Source organism: Podarcis cretensis, assembly GCF_951804945.1.
Source record: "Podarcis cretensis genome assembly, chromosome: 5".
NCBI classification, from domain to species: domain Eukaryota; kingdom Metazoa; phylum Chordata; class Lepidosauria; order Squamata; family Lacertidae; genus Podarcis; species Podarcis cretensis.
In genome coordinates, this window is record NC_137174.1 from 36,087,341 (window position 1) to 36,113,980 (window position 26,640).

Below are 26,640 nucleotides of genomic sequence, written 5' to 3' on the forward strand. Positions count from 1 at the left end.
TATCAGTGGTTATACTACATCTTTTTTAGATTTGCCTTGAGATCATTTTTAAACTTCTTTTGTTGTCCACCGGTATTTCATTTTCCATTCTTAAGTTTGGATGAGAGTAGTTGCTTTGGAAGATGATAATCAAAAGATTCACCTTCACTTTAATATTAATTCATATACAACAGAAGTCCATGCAAGCAAATGCACGGTAATTTCTTGTGTGAAATATTCCCTGGTTGTAATCCATCGGTTGTTTTCAACCCCCCTACAGAGGCCCTTTTTTTTTTCTATTGCACCATAATTTGTGCCATTTTATTGTCCCAAGCCGAGAGTATATCTAGTCATGTTTTTGTACAAAGTCCCTTCATATCTTGCCAGTTCCAATTAGAGACCTCTGCAAAGGTCCGCGCCATAAATCTTCAAATTCTCAAGTTTTTGTACAGTTCCTCTTGCATTCCATTTAGTTAATTAAATCTTTCTTCGTGAGGCTTATCAAGTCATGAAGTAGCAAGTAGCAAGTATAGAAAAGAAACAGATGCTCACCTCATGTATACAGGAGCAAAACAATGAAAGCCCTTTCCAGATCAAACCTTAGCACTCAGTGACTGGCTTATTTAGCAGGTCCTTTTTGTTTCCTTCTTTCCAGAACACACCTGTTTCAAAGTCCGAATCGAAATATTTTTTAAGGAACAGGAATACTCCTGCTCATGGCTCTGGCAATGGAGAGTTTTCAATTCAAGCAATGTTAAGCACCCAGCGTCCCTGCCCCCGCATTCCATTGTAGCAAGTGGCAGATATCGGACGACCCGTGGGTGAGAAATCCCCCCTGCCCTGGGGGGGCGTCACCAGGGATAATTGCCCCCATATTATCCTTGATAAATTGCACAAGTGGAGTCCGGTGCCATGGGAAAGCAGCCAAAGGACATGGCGATCGCACCGGAAGTCCGAAGCTCACACTCAACTTTGAGATAAAGAAATGAAATGGATGGCAGGAAGACTAACTCTCTATAAAGATGCATAAGAAAAATATATATTAAAATTCTGGGTCTGCACAATGGCAACGACTTGAGTAATACTTACTTTTGTCAATTCTTGAGGAAGGTTTAGAAGTAAAGAAAAGGGTCCCTTCAAGCCTGCCAATGTGTCGGGAGGAGCCAAGCCCATGAAGAGTTTAACCTTTTGAGCAAGTTGTGGCATGCTTGAAAAGGCAATAAAACCTGGAAAAAAGAAAGAATTCTAAACATAGCACTTGCAACAAACAAACAAATAAGAGATATAAAAAAAAACCTGTGGCTCTCCAGGTGTTGCTGGACCTTGAGCCCATCAGCCATGCTTGATGGGGATGATGGGAGCTGCAGTCCAAATATCTGCATGGTCAAAAGTTTCCCATCTCTCTTCTTTTGAAATGCCTGTCATTCAACAAATTCAGGGCAATTTTCTTTTGGGATGCTGGGTGTCCATCTGCCTAAATTAGGCACTGGAGTTTTTAAGAGAATGTGTCAGATATCAGGTCTAACCAGAATCCACTTATTTCATGCCTCCTGGTCTTTGCTCCCTCACACCACAAATGGACATTCTTCATGACTGTGGAACTGATGAGAGCTGTATATGCTGCCCCAGCTTGACTACTGAAGTTCTGATCCTGAAAAGACTTTCTCATGGAACATATGTGAGCTCTGCTCCCCCCCTTTTTTTTAAAGCTGTGCTTTAACCTTTTCTTTTCTTTTCTTTTCAACTAGTCTTCCCAATAGTCATGAGACTTAACCACATCCCCAGTAGGTCCCTGATAATGCAGGAAGATGAGAAAATAAAAGCCATTTCATTCTCTTTCTTCTTAACTTACCCAACATACCTCCCTGGGAATGACCAATATAATACAAGCTTTTTTGCTTAGTTTTCCACAGAATAAAGTTTATGGTTGCTGGAATATCATAAATTGCCATTTCATGAAAGCTGAAAGACAAACACAGAATATAGGTGAAATTTTGCCTGTCTGCAATTGCATACAATTATGGACACTAATGTATAAATTCAAAATCACAATACATCAGGTGTCAGGTATGATAACCTGTCATCTGGAGGATGACATTGTAAGTTTATCGTCCCATGGAAAGAGTAAGGAAACAGAAAGTAGATACATATTTATGATTTATTTAGATATTTATATCACCCTTAAACTAGCCCAGTAGGTTGTCAGATATGTACATTGTCCACATGTTAAAGGATAATTTGAAAGAATTGTATTAAATTATATGAAATCGCACAACTGTGTTAAATTTAAATGGTAATTCAGAAGTCCTTTTCTACAGTCTAAGAGGTGGACATCCTGGAATGTCTGGGCAAAAAGGTGTGTCTTCACAATATGTCTGGAGGAACTAACAAGTCTGTACAAGAGTGGGCCATCTATCAGGTAATCTAAATACCAAATTGTTCAGGGCCTTATATATTAGTAGTATTAGGACCGGCCTAAGATATTCTGGCACTGGAGGTGAACCACAAAATTGGACCACTTCCCTCCAGGGAGGAAGCAGTGAGTGAAGATCTACACCAGGGACAAGGTGGCAAGAAATGTCTTCATTATGACCAAGTGGAGAATGAAGATCTACATCAGGAACGATGCACGGAATCACACTGATGATGCTTTACATATGGAAGAGGGAAGGGCATTCCACAGTGCAGGGGCAAGAGCAGGAAATGCCTGTTTTCGAATCAGTACTCTGTGATATTCTGTAGAGTGTGCTGCCATGATCAAAATTTCCCCAGATGGTCTACTCTGAGTGGCTTCCAGCAAAATATAAAAACATAATAAAACATCAATCATTAAAAACTTCCCAATACAGTGCTTCCTTCAGAGGTCTTCTAAATTTTATTAAAGCTTTTTCATGATGAAATAGATGAAACTGATCTAGATAAAAACAAAACCAGTCCTGTCTCAAAGGTAGCTCTTGACCCTTGTCTCACACAGAAAGTAGTGGGCCCTCAGGTCTTACCTGGAAGCCTTTCTTTCTTCTCCCAGGTAAATTTGCAGGGAAACCAAAATGCTTGTTTATAAATTAGTGTATTACCAATTATTGTATTACCAACGTTACTGTACATTTGTGAAATATGGACTATTTATAAACACCATCTCCAGCTCTTCAAAAGATTCCATCAACGGTGTCTCTGAAAAATTGTACACATCACTTAGGAAGACAGGTGAACTAATGTCAGTATACTGGAAGAAGCAAAGATCACCAGTGTGGAAGCAATGATTCTTGAACATCAACTTCATTGGACTGGTCATCTTGTTCAGATGCCTGATTATCATCTTCCAAAGCAACTACTCTCATCCAAACTTAAGAATGGAAAATGAAATACCGGTGGACAACAAAAGAAGTTTAAAAATGATCTCAAGGCAAATCTAAAAAAGATGTAGTATAACCACTGATAGCTGGGAAACACTGGCCTGTGAGTGCTCCAATTGCAGAAAAGCCTTTATCAAAGGTGTCATGGATTTTGAAGAAGCACGAACTCATGGCAAAAAGGAGAAACGAACTAAGAGGAAGCCACTGTGATCAACTCTCACCCAGAAACCTATGTCCCCACTGTGGAAGGACATGTGGATCCAGAATTATGTTCAAACCATCTTGTCCCAGTGAGCAACCTGGCTGCCAAATTCTGCAGCAGCTGAAACTTCCAAACTTTGCAAGCTTCCCCTAGGGCATGGGGGGAGCAAAGCTTGGATTTTAGAGGAACCAAACAACTACTAACAGTGAAATATCCCTTATGGCATTGCCTTCTACTGCAGACACTTATCTGGATTTGCAAAACATCAGTTCGTTAAAAGACTCGGATTGCTATCTTTTAAATGTTATCAAACAAAGGAAAGCTGGAAGACAGCCCAGAGTCCTGGAAGACAAGATCGTGGAATGAAAAGGGGACCTCTGAGGGGGACTGCATCAAGAAACAATTGATGAGCAAACAACAGGAAGAACAAAATTCCTTTTGCATGCACACATATGGATTTGTTAAATATGACTGAAAGTTGCATACCAGTGACTGTTATGATAAGATAAAGGATAAAGGATTAATATTGGAATTATCTCAGGGTCTTGTGAAAGAACAATGTTAAACAACAATTGATGACCTCCTTTTACCAGTCCACAATAAAAAGTGTCCTCTCATATTGTATCACAGTGTGGTACGTTGGCTTGACAGCCACGGACAGAAAGTCTTTACAGAGGGTGGTGAACACAGCACATGATATCATGGGCTGTCCCCTGAGCCTGCTAGATGACATCTCAAGGGATTGTTGCCTTAGGAGAGCAAGAAAAATTCTCAGGGACGATTCACACCCCGGCCAGCACCTCTTTAATCTTCTACCCTCAGGCAGGAGATATAGAAGTATAATCAGTCATACCAACAGGCTAAAAAACAGTTTCTATCCGTGAGCTGTTAGGCTGCTGAACGGAAAATAATATAGTGCAACTGACTTTCGGGGTTGGTGTGTTGTGCGACAAGCACACAGAGTGCAATGAGATTGCGTGTTTGTGTGTGTGGGGGAGGCTTGGTTTATTTCATTGTACACAGGTTGTACATTGACAATAAAGATATTATTATTAGAATTATGATGGGAACTGTAATGGGATAAAGGGGCTACTCGTGCGTAAGCGTTTAAGCCCTCAAGGCTTTGCAATCAGTTTCTAAACTCTTCCAGTCCGCAGAGCCATGGGTGCATGGCTACCTCAATCGCTGGCAGAATCCGTCAGTGGGCGCTTCCGGAATTTACGCCAACATAAGAGTTCCTTAACGGAAACTCTCCTTCTGGATCCTCTGCGTGACAGTTTCCTGCGCAGAGTAGGCGTCCCCAGCGGAGGTCCTGAGACCTCCCCGCTGTTCTCACTGGAAGTATCTTGGAGCCATTCCTCCGACTGAGTTTCTGCAGGAACTCTCCCTCTCCCCCTGCTGGTTCCTTCCTCAGCATCCGAGGGTTTCCTAGCCTCCTTGAGCCCTTCCACCACCTGACTCTCCGATGGCAGTTCCCTGACATCCACCTCCCCTCCAGGACCCCCCTCACCCCCCGTTTCCCCCTCTTCTCTGGGTGGTGAGGCTGGGAAGCCCCTGAAAGAATCCTCCTCTCCACCTACTACTGTCCCTTCTTCCCGAATACTCTTCCCCATCTGATTCTTCTTCCTCTTCCTGTCCTGATTCTGGGAACCCCTCAAACTCCTCTTCCTCGTCAGTGGTGCCGAAGTGTTCCTCCCAGAACCTAGCCAAGGGCTGAGGCTTCCTTGGGAACCAGCGATGAAACGTTCCTACTAAAACCTCATCCTTGACCGTTTCTGCCTGTACCCAGGTATTTTCGGACTCCGGTTCCCCTTCCCATGCCACCAAGTACTCCACCTGTTTGCCCTTCCACCGAGAGTTGAGTATTTCTGCTACATGACTGCTGCGCTCCCTCTCTTCTACTTGCGGTGCCGCGGGAACCTCCTCTTCCCGTCCCAAAAATTCCCGCCCCTCCCGGTATGGTGACAGTAATGACCTATGGAATACTGGATGCAGTTTCATGTTGTCTGGCAGCCTGAGTTTAAAGGCCACCGGATTGACCTGTTGTATAACCTTGAAGGGTCCCAGTCTTTTCGGCCTCAATTTCTTGCACCTGCCCTTGAAGGGTAACCCTTGTGTTGACAACCACACCCGGTCCCCCACCCTTATGGTCTCTCCTTCCCTTCTGCTCCTATCTGCCTGCTTCTTGTATTCTTCCTTGGCCCTATCCAAATTCATCTTGAGCTGTTGATGTATGGCTTCCATTTCTTCCACAAAATGTTCCGCTGCCGGTACGCTCCATCTTTCCCCCCTTCCCCGGGAAAGGCCCTGGGGTGACACCCATAATTGGCCATAAATGGACTCATGCCCGTGGACACATTTTCCGCGTTATTGTAGGCGAATTTGGCCAGGGCCAATTTCTCTACCCAATCATTCTCTCTGTCATTTACATAACACCTCAGATATTGTTGCAGAATACTGTTTGCCCTTTCCGCCTGCCCATTAGTTTCTGGGTGTCTGGCAGTCAAGAAATTGACCTCTACGTGCAGTAAGCTCATGAGCTGCCTCCAGAACCTGGACGTAAATTGTTTCCCTCTGTCTGAGACCACCCTCAAGGGGGCGCCATGCAACCTAAAAATGTGTTTTACAAACAACCTGGCTGTTTCTTCTGCCGTGACCGCATGTGAGCAAGCTATAAAGTGGCACATCTTGGTTAACAGGTCTACCACTACCATTACCGCAGTTTTCCCCTTGGATTTTGGCAAATCCGTCATAAAATCTATGGACACTGCCTCCCATGGCCTTTCGGGTGTGGGTAATGGTTCCAGCAACCCCGCCGGTGCCGCCCTCTCCCCCTTTGCTCTCTGGCAGCGGTCACACCCCCTTACATACTCTCGTACATCTTCCCTCACCTTGGGCCACCAGAACTGCCTGGTAACTAACCACATGGTTTTGTGTTGCCCAAAGTGCCCCGCGGTGGGGCTGTCGTGCAGTTGTTTGAGTACCCTACCCCTCAATTCCCCTTCTGGTATGTACAATGCCCCCTTGTAATACAACGCCCTGTGTTCTCCCTGGCTCTCCTGAGCCCTCTGAGTTTATCTTGGGCGTATTCATCGCTCTCTGTCCTTTCTACCAGTTCTCTTTGCCCCACCAATGCTGCTCCACACACCCAGTGGTCCTCTGGGATGATATGCCTTTCTTCGGGCGCCCCCTCCCCCTCCATATACTCTGGCTTTCGAGAGAGAGTGTCCGCTCTTACGTTCTCTGGCCCTGGTACATAGCGAATCTCCAAATGGAATTTGGAAAATTCCTGTGCCCATCGCACTTGTCTTTGGTTCAGGACTCGGGCCGTTCTCCAATATTCCAGGTTCTTGTGGTCCGTGCACACCTGGACCTTGTGCTGCGCTCCTATTAGCAGGTGCCGCCATCGTCGAAACGCTTCATAAATGGCGAGCAGTTCCCGGTCGTACACGGTGTAGTTCCTTTCGGACTTATTCAACTTCAGCGAGAAGAAGGCACACGGTCTCCAGTCCGACGCATCCTTCCCTGGTTGGAGCAGAACCGCTCCTACCGCTCGATCTGATGCATCTGTTTCCACCCTCATCGGTTTCTGTAGGTCTACGTGCAAGAGCTGTTCTTCCAAAGCGAACGCTTTCTTTAGCCGTTCAAACGCTCGCTGCGCCTCTTCCGTCCATTGGAATTTCTTCTTACTACTGAGACAATCGGTGATGGGCGCCGTTAAATGGGCAAAGTTTTTGATGAACTTCCGATAGAAGTTTCCAAACCCCAGGAATCTCTGCACGTCCTTCCTGGTTCTGGGTGTCTTCCATTCCAGTACCGCTTGGACTTTGCTGGGATCCATGGACAATCCCTTGTCTGACAAACGGTACCCCAGGAATTCCACCTCTCTGGTATGTAACTGGCACTTCTCCAGTTTTACCCACAGCTGGTTTGCTTGCAGCCTGCTTAGGACCTCCCGGACATCTCGGACATGCTGTTCCTCGTCCTCTGAGTAGACCAACACATCGTCTAAGAAGGCCACACAGTTCTTATAGAGCAAAGGTCCTAGGACGTGATGCATGAAGGATTGGAAGCATGCTGAGCCCCCCTGTAATCCGAAGGGCATAACGAGATACTCAAAGGCCCCCAAGGGGGTGAACATGGTGGTCTTCCATTCATCCCCCTTCCTCATCCGTATCAGGTTATACGCCCCCCTCAGGTCCAGCTTGGTAAAAATCTTTCCCTTCCTCACCCTGGTCAAAATGTCATCAATCCTGGGCATGGGAAAGGCCACTGGTTCTGACACCGAATTCACGGCCTGGAAGTCCACGACTAGCCTGGGTTTACTAGTCTTTTTTGTCCACAAAAAACACTGGGCTGCCCCCCACCGCTCTTGACTCCCTGATGAACCCTCGTTTTAGGTTCTTGTCTATGAACTCCCTTAACTCCTGCATCTCCCTGTCCAACATGGCGTACAGTTTGCCCACTGGTAGCTGGGCTCCCGGGAGTAGGTTAATTTGACAGTCAAAGGGTCTATGCGGGGGCAGTCTATCTGCTTCCTTCTCGCTGAAGACGTCACTCAGGTCGGCGTATTGTCGTGGTATTTCTCCCTCCTTCCCCACCGCCATCCCTGCAAGACTTGCCCATGCCAGCCCCTGAAGTTCTCTCCCCTTGCAGTGCTCTAGGCAATGAGCTGACCCAAAAGAGACTGTGCGCTGGTGCCATCCCACTAGCGGATCATGTAGCGCCAGCCAGCTCATTCCCAATATGATGGGAGGCCCTGCCAGGGTGGCTACATGAAAAGCAATGACTTCCGTGTGCCTTGCCACCCTCATTGTCATGGGGACCGTCTGTTGGGTAACTTCCCCCCCCCAGGAGTTCCCTCCCATCAATCGTTGTCACCTGCAAGGAACGACTTAAGGGCAGTGTCTGTATCTGGTGTTCTGACGCAAACTCCTTACTCATGAAATTGCAGGAGCTGCCTGAGTCTAATAGGGCTTTTATCGTGAGTGGATGTCCGTTGGGCAGCTCTAGCAGCACCTCTACGACGAGAGCCACTCTAGGGGGTTCAGGCTTGGGCACGTTCACTGATCCTTGGCCTGGCTGCTGTGCCCTGTCGCTGGCAGCCAGGCGTTGGCTTTTACCTGCTCCTTAACCTCCTCCTCCTCACTCCCAACAGCCCCCACCATTTCTTGCCATCCCTTCCTTTGTGAGCAGACCCTGGCAAAATGTCCGGGCTGTTGACAGAGGAAACATTTTTTGGCGCTCTTCCCCTCCTTCTTCCACCCTTCGTTGACGTTTGAAATTCTGCGCACGCGCGCACCCCCAATCTCCATCGGTTCCACTGGCGGGGAAGGTTGCTCCGGCATCTCAGGAATGTGGAAATCATTCCAACGCTCTCCTCTCCCTTCCCGCTTCTCCAGCGCCCTCGCCTCCTGGCACGCTCCAATCGCAAGCGACGCCTTGGTCAGCTGGTCCATGGACTCCGGACGGGGCACGGGGGAAAGTTCATCTTTCACCACTGGGGCTAGGCCATCTTCAAACAACATTTGTATCGGGTCCGAAGACAGGTCCCACCCCAATTTATGTATAAGCATGGTAAACTGCGTCCAATACTTTGCACGCCATTAACTGTCTGCGTACCACGCCCTGTTCGATCTGGCTGGAAAACATCAAGTCCATCGCGATAAAGAATTTCCTCAAGTCCTTTAAGGCGTCATTATTCGATGCCATCAGGGGCCTCACCCAGTCTCTAGCCCCCCCCCTCGAGGTGACCAATCACAAAAGCCACTCTCGATTCCTCATCGGCAAAGTCATCGAACTGCAGATTCAGTGCATACTGCATCTCTGTTTTAAAGGCTTGGTAGTTCCTTGGGTCACCCCCGAATTTCTGTACCAACCCCGGTACCTTCCTTGCGATGGGGGTGGGTTTCCCCTGTGCATCCTGAGCCCTCCTTTCCTCGAGCCGTGCCGTTAGCAGTGCCAGCTGGTGTTCCAACACTCTGTTTCTCTCCTCCAGAGTTGGTCCCGCTCCAGCTCCTCCTGCTCCTCCGGCTCTGTTTGGGTTGCTCATGATGCCTCTCCTTCGCACAAGCAGCGTCAAAGACTGACGGATTGCTGTAATGGGATAAAGGGGCTACTCGTGCGCAAGCGTTTAAGCCCTCAAGGCTTTGCAATCAGTTTCTAAACTCTTCCAGTCCGCGGAGCCATGGGTGCATGGCTACCTCAATCGCTGGCAGAATCCGTCAGTGGGCGCTTCCGGAATTTACGCCAACATAAGAGTTCCTTAACGGAAACTCTCCTTCTGGATTCTCTGCGTGACAGTTTCCTGCGCAGAGTAGGCGTCCCCAGCGGAGGTCCTGAGACCTCCCCGCTGTTCTCACTGGAAGTATCTTGGAGCCATTCCTCCGACTGAGTTTCTGCAGGAACTCTCCCTCTCCCCCTGCTGGTTCCTTCCTCAGCATCCGAGGGTTTCCTAGCCTCCTTGAGCCCTTCCACCACCTGACTCTCCGATGGCAGTTCCCTGTCAGGAACAATCAGGAGAGAAAAAGGCAGGAACAAGAACCAAAATATTTTCTCCTGACCAGCCAGAACATGGGAAGTCTCTGTAAATTATATAGAGTGGGACCTCGGGTTAAGTACTTAATTCGTTCCAGAGATCCGTTCTTAACCTGAAACTGTTCTTAACCTGAAGCACCACTTTAGCTAATGGGGCCTCCTGCTGCTGCCATGCCGCCAGAGCACGATTTCTGTTCTCATCCTGAAGCGAAGTTCTTAACCCGAGGTACTATTTCTGGGTTAGCGGAGTCTGAAGCATATGTAACCGGAAACATATGCAACCTGAAGCGTATGTAACCTGAGGTACCACTGTAATCAGGAATGTATGATTGGCTTTGTTATTTGGATTATGATGTGGCAAGATTTGATATGTTATTAATTGGAGTGTTATTAATGAAAAAGTAATAAAAAATATTTTTAAAAGGAGTGTGAGCTTGAAGAATTAGAAGGTAGTGACTTAAGGTTTGGATCACATGGACATTTGTGGTATGACAAGGTTAGAGTCACCATGGACTTTTTTATTTTATCCGACATACTATATTGAGGATATAGAATATATAAAAACATATGTGAAGATACCATTATGGATCTCAACACTAGAAGCACTTCATAGAAAAGTGTCTATAGGCAAAGAGAAATGGTTAATATACCAAGAATAATTCTTCTTTGGAGATCGCTCATAGCCCAGTAAGATTGTCTTCCAAGAGCACAGTCTTAAGAGGGAGTCCCTAAGTGATTGCATCCTTCCAGAGTGGGGAAATAGGTTTTCAGGGTGGAGCTGCTGAGGGCTAGAGTTTGTCAGACATACCTTCCTCTTAGTTCGTTTCTCCTTGCAGCCATGAGTTCGTGCTTCTTCAAAGTCCATGACACCTTCAGTAAAGGCTGTTCTCTAATTGGAGTGTTCACAGGCCAGTGTTTCACAGCTATCAGTACCTATGCTACGCTGGCCACGTGACCCGGAAGTGTCTTCAGACAGCGCTGGCTCCCGGCCTCTTAAGCGAGATGAGTGTGCAACCCTAGAGTCGGTCACAACTGGCCCGTACGGGCAGGGGTACCTTTACCTTTTATACTACATTTTTAAAGATTTGCCATGAGAATGTCTTTAAACCCCTTTTGTTGTCCACAGTCTTATTGCCACCAAGAATTTTTATAGTGGAATCAGGAAGACTGTAAACTTACAGAGGGATTTAACTTATATTAAAAAGACTTTCAGTATAGAAAAAAATTGACAGACTTTGAAATATAGTTGTGTATGGATGATTAACATGTCATGGTCACTGTGAGTGGGTCTTCAATGTACAAATTGCTGTGGAAATTTGAAATGCAAGAATAACAAGTTAAGGAATGTATGATGAAACAATGGGGACGTATTTGGATTAAGGGTTAAAATACACATTGCGTTCTCACTGCATGAGTTGAATAAGCTTCACAAATACCTGATAAAGAAGGTATCAGATATTCTTTATTGTCCTATCTTTTTTATTTCTTCTCCCTTTATTTCTATATATTTTCTTCTTCTTTCTACTTTTCTCTATCGTTCTCCTCTTTTCTCTATTTCTCTTTTCCTTTTTTTGATATATTTTTTTGCATACACTTTATAAATTCCAATAAAATCTATTTTTTAAAAGGGAAAGAAAAAAGTGCCAGTGTGGGGTAGTGGTTAAGAGTGGTAGACTCGTAATCTGGGGAACTGGGTTCGCGTCCCCACTCCTCCACATGCAGCTGCTGGGTGACCTTGGGCTAGTCACACTTCTTTGAAGTCTCTCAGCCCCACTCACCTCACAGAGTGTTTCTTGTGGGGGAGGAAGGGAAAGGAGAATGTTAGCCGCTTTGAGACTCCTTAGGGTAGTGATAAAGCAGGATATCAAATCCAAACTCCTCCTTCTCCTCCTCTCCTCCTCCTCCTTCTTGGTGGCTGCTCCTAGACAGGATGAAGACTCTGTCACAGTCAGGGATGCTAGAAAGGAATGATTGACATTCAAACCTGCATGCAACACAACCAGTACCATTTGCATTCTGATGCTGTTCAGCTTCTGCCAAATACTCTGTTATTCATCTTACTGTCCACTATTGAGAATGCCCTTTTCCAGGACCCCACTCCCAAACTTTTTTATTAATTATCAAGAAGGCCCCATCTGCCAATCTTACCACCTGAAAGGTTGTGTGGGAAGGAGGTGGTTGGAGTGCACCCCCTTAGAAATCTCTCCTCTGCTATCCAGAGCCAGGCCTACATCAGGACCTGGAGGCAAAATTGCCTAGAAAGCCCAGGCATTTCTTCTTGAGCATGCTTGAAGAACAGCATGCTTGAAGAATACTGCCTTTTCAATAACGAACTAAAAGCCATCATTGCCAAGATCTGCAGTTATCCAGGGATTGACAGACTTTGTCTTGAAGGCATTTTCTTACTTTATGGACGCAATGGGAAAAACCTAAATGTGGTAGGTAGTTTTATTCTCTATCATTTATTTCTTTTTGAAAGAACTTGCTGTGTACATATACAAAACAACAAAAGAAAATCAATCAAACAAAATATAGTATTTGGCGTAATTTTGAGTTCCTTTACACTTCTTTTCCATGGTGAAATAGCAGCCTATTCCAATAAATGATAATCTTTGTTTTAAATTTTATTTTCAGAATTAACTTCACGTCTATTAGGTACTTGGTCACTTACTCGTCGCCATAGAGGAGAAAATGCACCACACTCCAAATATCAAAGAAGTCTCAAAGTGGCTTATTTTAATTTCTTATGCTAAACTCCAGATGCAAAGAAAGAAAGAATTCCTATAGTGGGCAGACTGTGAGGAGATGAACTCTCTGCCTGTTCCATATGCTGTCCAGGTGCTCACTGTTGAGAGGCAACTTCAAGGCCCCTGTTCTTCCTTCTTATGGCTCTTTATCAGCTGGATTCACTATGGGTGGGGGATACACATCTAGGTACCCAGACACCTCTTCATCAGAAACCTGCTTCCTTGTGCAGCATGAAAGTGTTTGTATGCTGTACTGCCATGACCTTGTGAATGCAGGTGTTCCTTGAAACCTCTTCAAGAATGGGAATATAAAAAAGCATTTTCTTTCCTATCATTCTTCCAGAGTCAAACAGATGTGTATCTTGGAATTTACCCTGATTTTACTTCTGTAAAAACTATCATACACTGGAGTCAGGTATGTTCTAACAAATACCTTCTCAGCATTTGAAAACATGGGAGTCAAAAGTCTGATGTTTCGACTTGCCTGTTTAGTTTCTTATGTTTGTGTTTTGGTACTAAGGTTTCCATTTCATTTTATAAAAGTGTAGCTTTCAAGATTGCTGGACCACTCAAAAGTTGTATTCTAGCTACAGTGGTACCTCGGGTTAAGAACTTAATTCATTCCGGAGATCCGTTCTTAACCTGAAACTGTTCTTAACCTGAGGTACCACTTTAGCTAATGGGGCCTCCTGCTGCTGCTGCGCCATCGCCGTGTGATTTTTGTTCTCATCCTTAACCCGAGGTACTATTTCTGGGTTAGCAGAGCCTGTAACCTGAAGCGTCTGTAACCTGAAGCATCTGTAACCCGAGGTACCACTGTACTTCAATATTGAAACATGAACTGTAACAACTCTTTGGATTTCATGGGAAGAACACAGGAAGCTGCCCTTTACTGAATCTGCCCATTGCTCCTTTGAGTTCAGTATTATCTACTGATGGGGGTGAAGACAGGAAAACAGTTAGTGGGACTGCAGGCAGTTAAAGGCAGACCCCATTCTCCTTGCTGCTGTGTTCTACAAGGGCAACACTGAGACTAAGTAGGAAGCTGACAGGCAGGCAGGGGGCGGGTGGAAGAGGGAAGATGGAGGTTGGTGGGGTACTGCCCCATGCACCTGAGTGCACTAACATCCACTGTTGCTGGGAATCCTCACATTACGCAGAAGGTGAAACATATTGCAGTGGTCTTGGCAGCTGAAGATTAGTGAAGGCTGGGCAAAAGAAGACGTCAATATTGTGGGCATAGGCACCAATTCTATGGGATGAGGATAGCTCCTCCCTCCCAACATATGCGGGAATGGGGCTGAACTCCCTCAATCTTGAGGGGCTGGGCTCAGTTCTTTAATATTTTCTCACAATGAGGATGATAGATATGTTAATAACCTTCTACCTGACTTTCTACTTTCCACTGTTTTAAGCAGAGCTTTTGGTCCTATCATTGGCTAGGGTTGATGGGTGGGAATTCTGATAACCAAGATCCCAAGAGTTTGATTGTTTTATTGTGTTTTCCATCTTTCAAGAGGCTTTTGTATTTTGAACATGCACCAAATTTCAAATTGTGTATAAGTCTTTTCCATCTTTTTAGGTTGCTAAAACCAACCAATTTAAGCATTTTGATTATGCATCAAAGAACAAAGCTGTCTGCAACATGGTAAGTGTTTTGGATTCTAATGAGAGATTTTGGCGGCAGGTTAAACATTAAATGAGAACCGTGTTGTGATTTCTGAGTTCTTATATCATTCCTTTGGGAAAGATGCAGAACTGGTTGTAATTATGTGTTTATCTATGAAAGTGCATGCATTTAATGAGTAAGAACACAGAAAACTGCCTTATGCCAAGTCAGACTATTGCCACATCTATCTCTCTATACTGATTTGCAGCAGCTCTGATTCCAAGCCCTACTAGAGAACCTGAGGGACCTATGACCTTCTACACACAAACCAGATGCTTCCTCTGTCCTGAAGAGCACATCCTACTCATTAGCCATAAGGGCTGTCATTCCTTTTGCTATTCTTATTGGTCCAGAGTAAGGAGTTGGATACTGAATAGATAGTTAAAGAATGATTTTCAAGGGACAGATGTTAGACATTCAATGCATTTGAAGATCCAAAAGATGTCTTTAAAAAGAGAAAAAATGTAAAAGTGAACCTAATTTTCATATTTCTGTTCTTTTTATCAACAGAGTACGCCCCCATTTTATAAGATAGAAGATGTTATTGTACAGCTGTGTGGACTGGTGGGCATGACATTGTTGTAACCAAAGAGGCTATTGAACGTCTGCTCCCTCGAATCCCTCATTTAGTTTTCTATAAGAATATTCCTGATTGGCAACATTTTGATTTTACCTGGGTCTTGATGCACCAGACCAGTTGTTTAAGGATGTACTTTGTCTGATGCAAAAGTTCAAATAAAGTATTAATATGAGGGGCAGAACATATATATGATATTAATGCAGACACCTTTTAAAAAAGTCTTAGATTGATTGTTTTCTGTACTTATGTTCTTCCTTTCTGTCACAAATAATATTAAAGGTGGCTAGAAATAACAAAAGGATCTAAGAAAGAAAAACACATAACAAAATTGATGGTAAAAAAGTAACAGCATGCAGGTGCACAGCCTCTAATACTACTTATTATAACAATATGCATATTTATATTATATTATATTGTGTAACCATGCATTATAGAATAAACTTGCTTCTGTTCTGCAATGAATCATGAAATATCTTACCCGAGATTTCCCCACCCCCTTTAAAATGTAATAGAACAATTAATTGCAAAGTAAAATGTACTCTGCATTTATATTGTTTAGTGTTGTCATATTGAACAGAATCCTAATTACAGTGGTACCTCAGGTTAAGTACTTAATTAGTTCTGGAGGTTTGCTCTTAACTTGAAACTGTTCTTAACCTGAAGCACCACTTTAGGTAATGGGGCCTCCTGCTGCCGCTGTGCCGCTGCTGCACGATTTCTGTTCTCATCCTGAAGCAAAGTTCTTAACCCGAGGTACTATTTATGGGTTAGCGGAGTCTGTAATCAGAAGCGTATGTAACCTGAAGCGTATGTAACCCGAGGTACCACTGTATCTAAATTGATTGTGCAGCAAACGTCTAGATGAGGTTTGAGTCCAGAAATTAGACATAAATCATACCAGTATTTTAAAAATGTTTTTATCAGTTTTTCACAGTAGAATAGTAAACACAAACACAAACGAAACAAAACTTGGAGTACAATTTGTTACAGTTGATAAAAACAATGAGCAACAATAGCATTTCTATAAATCACATTTGCTAATTGATTGAGCTAAGATGCTTCAAAGTATTTAAAAGGTTTGGGAAGCCTATGCCACCCTGAAACCTGTGTCTCCAGTCCGGCAGACTGGAGACACAGGTTTCAGGGTGGCATAGGCTTAATTAACACAACTTAACAGCACCTGCTATACTGCTTCACAGCTGTAAAACTAGGTCATGTTATTTGCTCTGTCCCTTAAAGACATACACATCTTGTGGAACAATAATGAACCTTCAAATTTAAAGAGACCATTCAACAGTATTATGTACATTTCAATGCTTTGTAGAGACTTGCCATGATGGGGATGTGATAATCCTTTTGTCATAACCCTTTTGCTTGCTCTGCGTCTGTTTCATAATTAACAATGCAGAAAGACACGTGTTGCATAATTATATAGTAGCTGATGAAAGTGATCATAATCTCTGCAGTTTATTAAAAACTAGGTCTTCTTCAGTGTGTATTAGAGATGTGGTTGCTATTGATCAACAGGAGCAGGTAAGCAAAAATCTTTTCTTCCATTTATCTTTTTCATTTCTTTTTCGGTGGCATACTTTGGTCTTACATTTTAATAGCTTGCATTTAATAGAGTTACACATCCAGAAATTAAGGTTACTTTCACAAAATCTGCGGGCAAAGAACTGATGCAACCATGGGGGAATCACAAACTGAATAAATGTATACTTATATACAAGCCTTATACTGGTTCCTTGTAACTACACTTCTCCCAGCAATGGCTGAATCTGTTTAGGGCTTTAAAGATCAGCACGAACACTTTGAATTGTACTTAGAAATGTACTGGGAGTCAGGGTAGATTCTGTAGGACTGGTTTTATATGGTCGTGGTGGCTTTTCCTAATTACCAATCTGGCTGCTGGATTCTGGATTAGTTATCATTTCTGAGTCATCTTCAAAAGTACCCCACATAGAGCTATACCAGTAGTTCAAGCGGGAGATAAGCAGAGCATTTACCACTCTGGAGAGACAGTGCACAGCCAGGTTGTGTTTCAGCTGGTGTAGCAAACAGAGCTGGTATACAGCAGCCCTGGACGCAGAGTAACGTGCACTTCCGTGTACAACTGTGAGTTTAAGTTCTGTGAGCCTTTGTCATAGTGCTTTTTTCGCAAGGAAAATAGGGGCCAGAACTCACCACGAAGTTGTGACAGCAAGTTCTTACTGTTACCTGAGAGGTGCCAAAACCACCTCCATTGTGTTCCCGGCTGGAGGAAAATCACAGATCTTTTAAAAGAACTATTTTAAGAAAGGCTTCCAATCTTTGCTAAGGAGTTTGAAGCAACAGATATTGTTTTACACAGGTCAGCGATGTGGCTGTTTTGGGTAGTGGTGTGCTTAAACCAACAGACAACAGAGTCAGAAGAATTCCTAAGGAAACGGCACTTGAATCCCCAAGAATTCATGACTATTGTGAGTTGCTTGTTCAGATGCATTTGAAAACAACAGGCTATTGATAGAAAAAAATAATTTGTACAAATTTATTTTAACTGATATTCCAAAGCATTTGCTTTTCACAGAAGGATTTCCAGGCCTGCCTGAGTTACCCCAAAGAGGCTTGATGGATTATAATGGATGAATTTAGCAGACCCCAAGGCCAAATGACAGTTTCTGTTTAATGCTTAAAACATTGTTTGACGATAGCTCCTCCTGGTTGCTTCTGTTCATTACAGCCAGCAGGGGACGAAGGCAGGATCCAGAACTTTTTTCTCTTCTCCTCATCACCATTGTACCTAAAATCCCATGTAGCACATCTAGGTTTAGAATAAAGGTCTCAATTTGCTGAGAATTTCTTTGTTCTTGCAGAATGAAATAATCCAATATTGGGGATACCCCAGTGAAGAGCATGAAATCCTGACAGAGGATGGCTACTACTTGCAAGCAAACAGAATTCCTTATGGAATGCACAGTTCTGGGAAGACAGGTATTTTTATAGGAATGTACATAGCCCGGAGAAAACAAATATTTGCTTAAAATCTCAGAATTAACTAGCTCAGTTAAGTGAAGTTTACTAAATTAGTTCAAAAATCTTTTAACTACACCTGACAGTAGTTGCCATAATTGCTGGATGAACTGAATGTGAATTAACTTCATTTGGGGGTAATATTTTTCAAAAAATTCTAATTCATATTCAAGTCCATTCTCTTTTATGCTTTAGACTCTTTGGACTTTAAGGTTCGGAATGATTGAAGACAATAAGACATATCCTACTGTGTGTGTTTTGATGTGATCTTAAGTCTTCTTACCTATATTTTATATGGCAGCACAGCAGCTTATAACATCTGAAAGCTAAGTGACATTGCCAAGGATAATTTGAATTGAACTCTGAACCAAATATTAACTAAACTACTTCATTTTGCAATTGGACAAACGTTTCTTTCTGGTAATGTTGAACTTTAACTAGAATTAGTTCATTTTCCAGAAAGACATTTGAAGCTCTTTTGTCTATGTCTCTGTGTGATGTTGAGTAAGAATGAAGTGCTTGGATTAAGTTTTTGGGGGTGCATAAATGGTGATTTAATTCAGAAAAGGGGTACCATCTTCTGCCCAATTTCTCCTATCTGAGCTCAGCTAAACACCTTTGTCTTTCCCTACCTTATTTCTGAGCCATTCACAATGAGGTGGCATGGACTAAATGATTTATTTACGCCATTGAGTCAGGCCCTGCTCAAGACATTTCACTGCTTGATTAGAAGGCCAACAGCCCTCTCCAATCCATTCCATGTACAGAAGCCATTCAGATAAGCCAAGGGACAACATCATTCATTTATCTTAGGATATAAGGGTTGGAAACAGCAGGGCATGTAACATGGTAATTATGAAGCTCTGTCTTCCGACTTCCCACTCCAAATCCTCTGCTACCTGAAGCAACTGCTTCATTCTGCATGTCAATAGGGCCAGCCAAACTATTGTTAAATAGTGCCGAAAGGTGGGACAGCCATGGCACATCACCTAGTTAGAAGCAATTATCTCAGTCATATACATAATTGTATCTATTCTGGACTAGAGAAGATCATCACAACGCACAATTTTAATGAAGTGAACAGAAATTATCTAAAAGGTAGATTGTCTACAATATTATCTAATGCCCTTTTTCTTGTTTCCCCCCAGGTCCTAGGCCAGTTGTTTTACTGGTACATGGTGTTTTGAGTGAAGGTAGGATCTGGATTGCAAATCTTCCCAACAATAGTCTAGGATTTGCTCTAGCAGATGCTGGCTATGATGTTTGGATAATAAATACTAGAGGGACCAGCTGGTCTAGAAGACACAAGACTCTGTCAATTGACCAAGAAGAATTTTGGAATTTCAGGTATAAAGCACAACTTGTAGCTTGGATAGTTGAGATAATTGTAATAATTACTGTCTCTGCAGTATAACTAATACCAACATATCTTTTTTCCTTCTGTTGAGTCAGAAGTGCTGACTCAAAAGACTTCCAAAAGATGGGACATGGTGGGTTATGGTTCCTTTTCTTATTATTTTTAGAGCCTACATCAACATGACAAAATGCATGACTTTATATTCATGCAGGCTGAATTTGTGGAGCTCTGAGATGTAGCTAAGGGTAATGGCTAGGACTGTGCATTCACTCTGGATGAATCCTAGATCCTGAACTGAATCGGGCCAATCTGGGATTTGCTGGGAATGTGTAGATGAAACTCTAGATTGCCTGGGTCTGGGTTCACCTGGAGCAATACAAAGATGTCAATGGGGCAGCGGTGGGTGGACAACCACACATTTAAATCACTTAACATTCTCTTTAAAGGCACAAACCCTTTTAGGAATGGGAGATCACAGCCCAAATCACCCCGATTCACCTCATTATTTGGGGCAGAGTCCATACACACCTCTAATAGTGTGCACTACTAATGGAACATGAGGCTAAGGGGAGAAAACTTCACTTGCATTTTGTTCGTGTAATGTCTTACAGCTTCCATGAAATTGTGATATATGATATTCCAGCAACAATAACTTTCATCCTGCAGAAAACCAAGCAAGAAGGGTTGTATTTTCTCAGCGTGTCTCAGGGTGGGACACTTGGTAAGTAATATGACACAAATGGAATCCATTTACTGCCTGAGCCCTTAATTTTAAAACCTTCTTACAATCCAAAATTCACATCACAGATATAGTTCTGATCTAATAATTCAGACTGAAAGAATAAGCAGCAACTGAAGTGCTGTTTTTTGGTGTTGGTTTTGAGGTCTCTGGTTTTGAGGCCTCTGCAAACTGGTTGCAGATAAGCATATAGGAAGATAGAGAGCTGTAGTATCAAGTCAGACCATTGGTTCCTATAGCTCAACACTGACTGGCAGCAGCTTTCCTGGGTCTTTCTCAGCCCTACCTTGAGACACCTGGATTGAGCACACATGAATGTGCTCTTCCACTAGAATAAGACCATTCCCCAGTATGAGAGACCAAAGATTCAGTGTGCATATTGGCTCTGGTATATCTGGAAAAGCTGCTGAATTCTGGAATTCTTTCTCTTTGGCAGGTTTAATTGCCTTTTCACTCAGGCCACAGGTTGCTCAGAAAGTCAAGCTCTTAATGGCTTTGGCTCCTTCCTACACATTTGTGGACACCAGTGGACCTGTTGTGCTATTTTTCATTCTTCCTGATGGATTTATCAGAGTAGGTATTTCTCATAGGTTTTTCTTGTGTGTATAATCAGCTCAGTGATATGGGCACTTCATTCCTCAAGCTTGGGGGGGGGGGTCGTGCAAGATGTTATGTATGTTCCTTGGTGTCTCCTGCTCTGAGCTTGAGTCTGCATCACCATGCAGGCCAGACGTTTGAGGTCTGCATTGTAATTCACTGCCTGGCACAAAACAGCCAATCATGCACTAGGGGGTGGGGGGAGCAGAAGTGTATATAAATCAACCCATTTCCATGTTTTACCCAGTCTGTTGCCGAAGCCTCAATAAAATCTTTAAGTTGAATCACTGCCTTGGGTCTTGCATGAATAACTTGTACTTCCTTAGGAAATTAATCCTAAAGAGACTCACCAAGATCTCTCTGTGTGTTTATTTTACAGCTCATATGGGGGAAGAAAGAATTTGTCGTTCTTAATAATAAACTGAAAAAACTGAATGCCAAGCTGTGCAGTTATCCTGTAATAGATCAATTTTGTATCCAATGTATTTTCCTAATCGCTGGATGCAATCTAAATAACTTAAATGTGGTATGTTGCTAAATATATTGACAAAACAGCAATATATTTTATTCCAATAGATAAAGATAAATTAACCATGCAATCCAAAGCATGACTATTGAGTAACTAATATGATGGAGTTCAATAGTACATGCTTCAAGGTTATGCATGTATAGGATTGGAGCCTTAAATGTGCAATTGAGTGACTAGGTCTGTATATGTTGCAGCTAGAATTGAGAGGAATTGAGAAGAATCTTTGTGGAAGAGACCCTAGTACATTACCTAATGGATAAACTATATGGTTTTTGTTGTTCTCTCTGGTTTTTCTTGTTTTGAGTGCAGTAAAATAACAAGACTGTACAATGGTGATGGTATAAAATCAAGCCAAATTTCTATTGACAGCAGCAGACAGGGTAAGAGTTGGAATGGCCTTGGGTCCCAGTATCAGTTCATCATTGCACAAAGCGTGTTCTCATTAAAGAGAGAGCATGTGTTGCGGATGGGGCCAGAAAACATCCTTAGTTGCCAGCCAGGCTGTTGCAAGGGACTTGGGTCAGATTGGTTAGCTGTTGTTACTGGGGTAAATTTGATGTTGCCAATTTACGGGTGGGATCAGAGGTTATTTATTCTAGGTCCACAGCTTGTTCCTTTCTCTTTTGCTGTGGACACCGGATCACCCGCCCGCCCTCCCTTGATGGGGCTTCTGCTTTGACCTTGCTATGCCTGTCATGGGGTCGTTCGCATTGGTGCGAGGGCCTGGTAGGAATTTTTCCTTTTGGCTGATTAGTGTGTGCCAATTGGGTTTTGCCTACTGCGTAGCAAATCGTCACAACTTGTAAGGTTGGCGGTTAGGCATTGGTTAAATTGGTTGGTGGAAGGGTATGGATTGGCTGTGCCTACCCCTCCAATGCTGCTGCTGCATGGGAATTCCGTTAAAGGAATTCTGGGGCTTACCATCCCCTTGTCCAAACCCCTGGAATCGGGTGCGGGCCGCATAAGACCCCAAGGAGCAAGCGGGGAGGAACTGAAGGGTCTGTGTCTCAGCCCCAGTTGCCCTGTTCTTGTTCCTCCACACTGACTCTCGCTGGAATCCGGGAGTCAGTGCTATCCCCCAAGGCGGGGGGGATAGCTAGTCATAACCAATGCCTAAGCAACCACTCACAATTTGTATGATAATAAAGTTGTGGCCAAAATTATGCCAAAAACCTTAAACAAAAATTATGTGTGATGTGTGAGTTATTGGGGTAGGGATGTTTTTGGGGACCTCAGCACGCAAGCCCCATATTGATGGAATGGGTCTGCTGGGTTTGGACCACCCCAAACCTGTTTGGTTGGAGTCAGCCCATGTTTAACTTTGCTGGGGTGAAAGCCCAACAAACGAGGCCTCACTGGGCAACCATGGTGCAGATTCCTACCAGGCTGATACCTAACACTGAGCTTGCAGGTGGCTGTGGTTAATTATTCCCTCAGGACACCCCCTATATTGTGTTGACCCTCCTGAATTCCATTTCTACCCTCATACAAACAGAAGTAGAACAGAACTGAACAGAACAGTGAAGAGTAGGAAGAGGAGGAGGAGGAAACTCACAATCACATCTTTCCTGAGATGGATGTTTTCCTATGTAATATCCCTTTCCCTTTCTCAAGGTATATGTATGTTGTATTGCTCTGATGCTGGTGATGTTTTTATAGTGCAATTCATTTCTCTCCTTCCTCAGTATAATCAGAGATGATTCTAAAAGATATTTATATTCTTATTATTTTCCTCCAATCCAGAGTCGAGCAGATGTGTATACTGGAATTCTCCCAGATTTTACTTCTGTAAAAAACATGATCCACTTGGTCCAGGTGGGGTTTAATGCATATTTTTCCTTATTTCAAAATTAAGAGCTCATTTGAGTACAAATGAATGCTTGTTGTGTGTGAATATATAAGGGTTTTCTTTTTTTAATTTACAGAAGGTGACAGGAAAGTTACAGTAAATGAAAAACAATATAGCAATAAATTGTATATGACAAGCTACCACTCACAGGAGCTTTTTTTCCCTGAGTTATTGCTGGTTTAGTTGCCCGATTACATGTGATATATGATATATAAGTGTCTACAGATGTAGAAATTGGCAATAATAAAATGCAAATGAAAGCAAAAGTAAATATCCTTAAATAGGGTCATGCACAAGAAGAAATAAAGAGAAACTTTTCTGTTTCGTTGTCTAAAGAGTAGTTCTTAAACTTCAAACCTAAAGTGATTTTTTATTCATTATATTTGAAGTGATCATTAATTTGAATTTGCACACTGCAATTTCTCATTACCTTACACAGTTTGGCTATTACTGTGATAGTGAACATTAAGGATTGATTTTTGAAATTATTTTATACAAATTCCAATATCATTTTCTTATTCATTTGTGATGTATGCAAAATATTGGTAAAAACAGATTGTATTTTTTGAAAAACCAGATAAATATGAAAATGTTTCCAGATAAAACAATAATATATTCTTACGAAACCACACACAAATTTGTGAAAACAATGTAGTAATCCATCATAGACTGCCTTGATTGGTTGTGCTCTTTATGTGTACAAAGAAATTCACGACAAAATAGTTAACTTATATTTTGATTGCTTGAAATTTATAGCAGGATCTTTGTTGACTATATAATCATATTATACCATATTTGCCAACGCAAGTAGATAAATAGGTACCTCAGTGGCAGGAAGGTAAACGGCATTTTCGTGCGCTCTGGCACTCGTCACGGTCCTCAGTGCACCAGTAGCAGTTTAGTCATCCTGGCCACATGACCCGGAAAACTGTCTGTGGACAAACGCCGGCTCCCTTGGCCTGAAAGCGAGATGAGTGCCGCAACCCCATAGTCACCTTTGACTGGACTTAACCATCCAGGGTTCCTTTACCTTTTCTACCTTTACCATACCACATTATTATTATTATTATTATTATTATTATTATTATTATTATTATGTACGCATTGGGGACAGTGTTCTGACAATTCTTGTTGCCAATTTTTAATCTATGTGTACTTTATAAATATATCAGCATTAAAAATTTGAAAATTCAGTACTTTCTCCCTTCTTTTATAGGTTTTTAAATCAAAAGAACTGAAATATTTTGACTATGGCAGTAAGAACAAAGCTATATACAACACGGTAATTATAAGGGTTGTTTTGATTGGGATTTGTCATAGATTTCAATGTGTTAAAGCTGCATATTTATTTAGGATTAACTCTCATTGAACTTAATGGGTCACAAAAAAAGATGAAGAAAATGTTTAGGAATAAACCCTGCACAAATTTATGACAGATTCGTTAATACGTTAGGAAAGAAAAGTTGAAACGAATGCTCAAGGAACCATTTCCCCATAATTTTGATGACACTGCATATGAACCATCAGATTGGTTGATGAAACCCATTTTAATCATTCTGATATTTTCATCCACAGACCACTCCTCCAATCTATCAAATCGAAGACATGGTTGTGCCAACTGCTGTGTGGTATGGTGGACATGATATTATAGAAAACAGAAAGGACATTCAGCTGTTGCTTCCTCGAATCTCTAATTTGGTTTTCCATAAGTATATTCCTGAATGGCAGCATGGCGATTTTCCATGGGGTTTGGATGCTCCAAAGAAATTATTCCCTGATATATTTAAGCTGATGCTGAAGTACAAATAAAATGTTACAAAAGTCATATATACTGCATATATTCCATTAGGACTTAGGACAACCCATGTTGGAGGTGTCATTTTTGGCGATTTCCCTTAAAAATACCTTAGCTATCTATGTGAATTTGCGAAAAAAAGCTCAACAACTTTTCTGTCTGGATTTTCACTGTTGGAAATATGCCAGCCCTAATTCCATGTGACTGTAGATGCTGCAATACGTCTGTATAACATGTATATATGATCAATTTGTTAACTGAGTTTTGTTTTTATTACTTATTGCTTGCCATCAAATTAAATCTACCTGTTTGCACTGACACAATTGATGGTAGAATTGCTTGATCATGCATTGCAAAAGCACATTTCTCTCTGCAAAGGCCTCATCTTTTAGATATTACCTGTTCTCATTTGATGGAGATCCTTGTAGATTAGAGGTCTTAACCTTTGAGCGGAGGGGATCATAGGCCCTTTTGAGAATCTGATGGAAGAAATGACTCCCCCTTGCAGAATTCTTCTCACAAAGACAATTTTCTATGGCACAAGAAGGAAATAAGATAAGATTTTTACATGCATCCCACAGGCATCTGTTTGGCCACTGTCAGAACAGGATGATGAACTAGATGGGCCACTGTCAGGGACTTGGTAGATGAGGAGGAGTGGTGGGAACTGCCAGTGTAAGTGGCTTACAGAGAGGGAGAAGAGGAAAGGAGTATGAAACCAAGACCATGGTGATCTGAAACTGAACACACCCCAGAAGAAGAAAGGAGCTTGGAAATAATGGGTGATGAAGAACAGGAGTGAGATAGCAGGTGCTCCAGCCCTGAACAGAGACAGGGGTCAGATGTATTAGAAACCGTACAGCAGGCAAGTGGCATGGTGTCTCTGGAGAGTATACTAGAGCCCCTTCCTTCCCCCAGGCGTGGCCTTTGGGTCTCAAAGCAGAAAGCTAAACAGACACAAAGGGATTTCCTTAGAAGCCACCGTAGACAGCAGGAGGAGTCTGAGGACTATGAGATAGAAGGAAGGAGCATCATTCTGAGCAACGTTGGTTTCATTGGTTGAAATAATTTTTGGTGCCTGGTTTATGGGCCCCCTGAAGTTCACACATGGAAGCCTAGGGGTCAATGGACCCCAGATCAAGAACCCTGCTGTGGATCATTGTCCTGACAAAGAGATCATGATGCCAGAGGTAGGAGAATGTACACCATTTCTTCCAGCAACTCCTGAGCTTTGCACCCATGGAAGCGCCAGAAGTAGGGTGCTTTTTTCCAACTTTGTGCTCATACTAATCTCACCAATCCACCAATCCAACCAGAAGTGTTCTCTTCCAAGTCATAGTAACAGCTGGAAAGTGGTTCATGTTTGGGTTCTGGTTTCAGGCACAGCCCAGGACACGTCCGGGGATGAGCAACCTGGTTCCCACCACTTGTTGGACATCAGCCCCAGCCCCAGCCTAGGAACAATTAGCACAGGTTGCAGACCTTCTCTGATTAAGATTCAGAAACCAAGGCATAGGACTGTCTATGTTATAACATAGAAAGTATTAAGTATCTGTTCCTTAGGATGTTTCAGAAGAAGAATCAGCTGCAGCACTCTTATTACCTGTATACGGCATTTACCTTAAAAAACCCCAAAAGCTCTTGAACAATTGGAACAATTGGAAATAATTGTTATCACCAACAGCAAACTCAACAGAT

The 26,640-nt window shown here is 42.7% G+C and overlaps 1 protein-coding gene and 1 pseudogene across 2 annotated transcripts in view; both read left to right on the forward strand.

Moving 5' to 3' along the window:
• LOC307217436 (lipase member M-like) overlaps positions 1-26,640 on the forward strand; it is a 63,319-nt pseudogene that overhangs the window by 3,188 nt on the left and 33,491 nt on the right. Inside the window, exons 5-8 of the transcript XR_013844015.1 lie at positions 12,371-12,509; positions 13,162-13,233; positions 14,401-14,466; positions 14,998-15,423. The product of XR_013844015.1 is annotated as a lipase member M-like (transcript). The remainder of the gene's footprint in view (positions 1-12,370; positions 12,510-13,161; positions 13,234-14,400; positions 14,467-14,997; positions 15,424-26,640) is intronic.
• On the forward strand, positions 16,505-25,265 carry LOC307216283 (lipase member M-like). Its single transcript, XM_079976432.1, has 10 exons — positions 16,505-16,600; positions 17,418-17,526; positions 17,920-18,037; positions 19,225-19,423; positions 20,045-20,154; positions 20,609-20,745; positions 21,149-21,295; positions 23,042-23,113; positions 24,364-24,429; positions 24,723-25,265. Exons 1-10 carry the CDS (start codon positions 16,572-16,574, stop codon positions 24,954-24,956), a joined length of 1,221 nt encoding a protein of 406 aa, XP_079832558.1. The 5' UTR covers positions 16,505-16,571; the 3' UTR covers positions 24,957-25,265.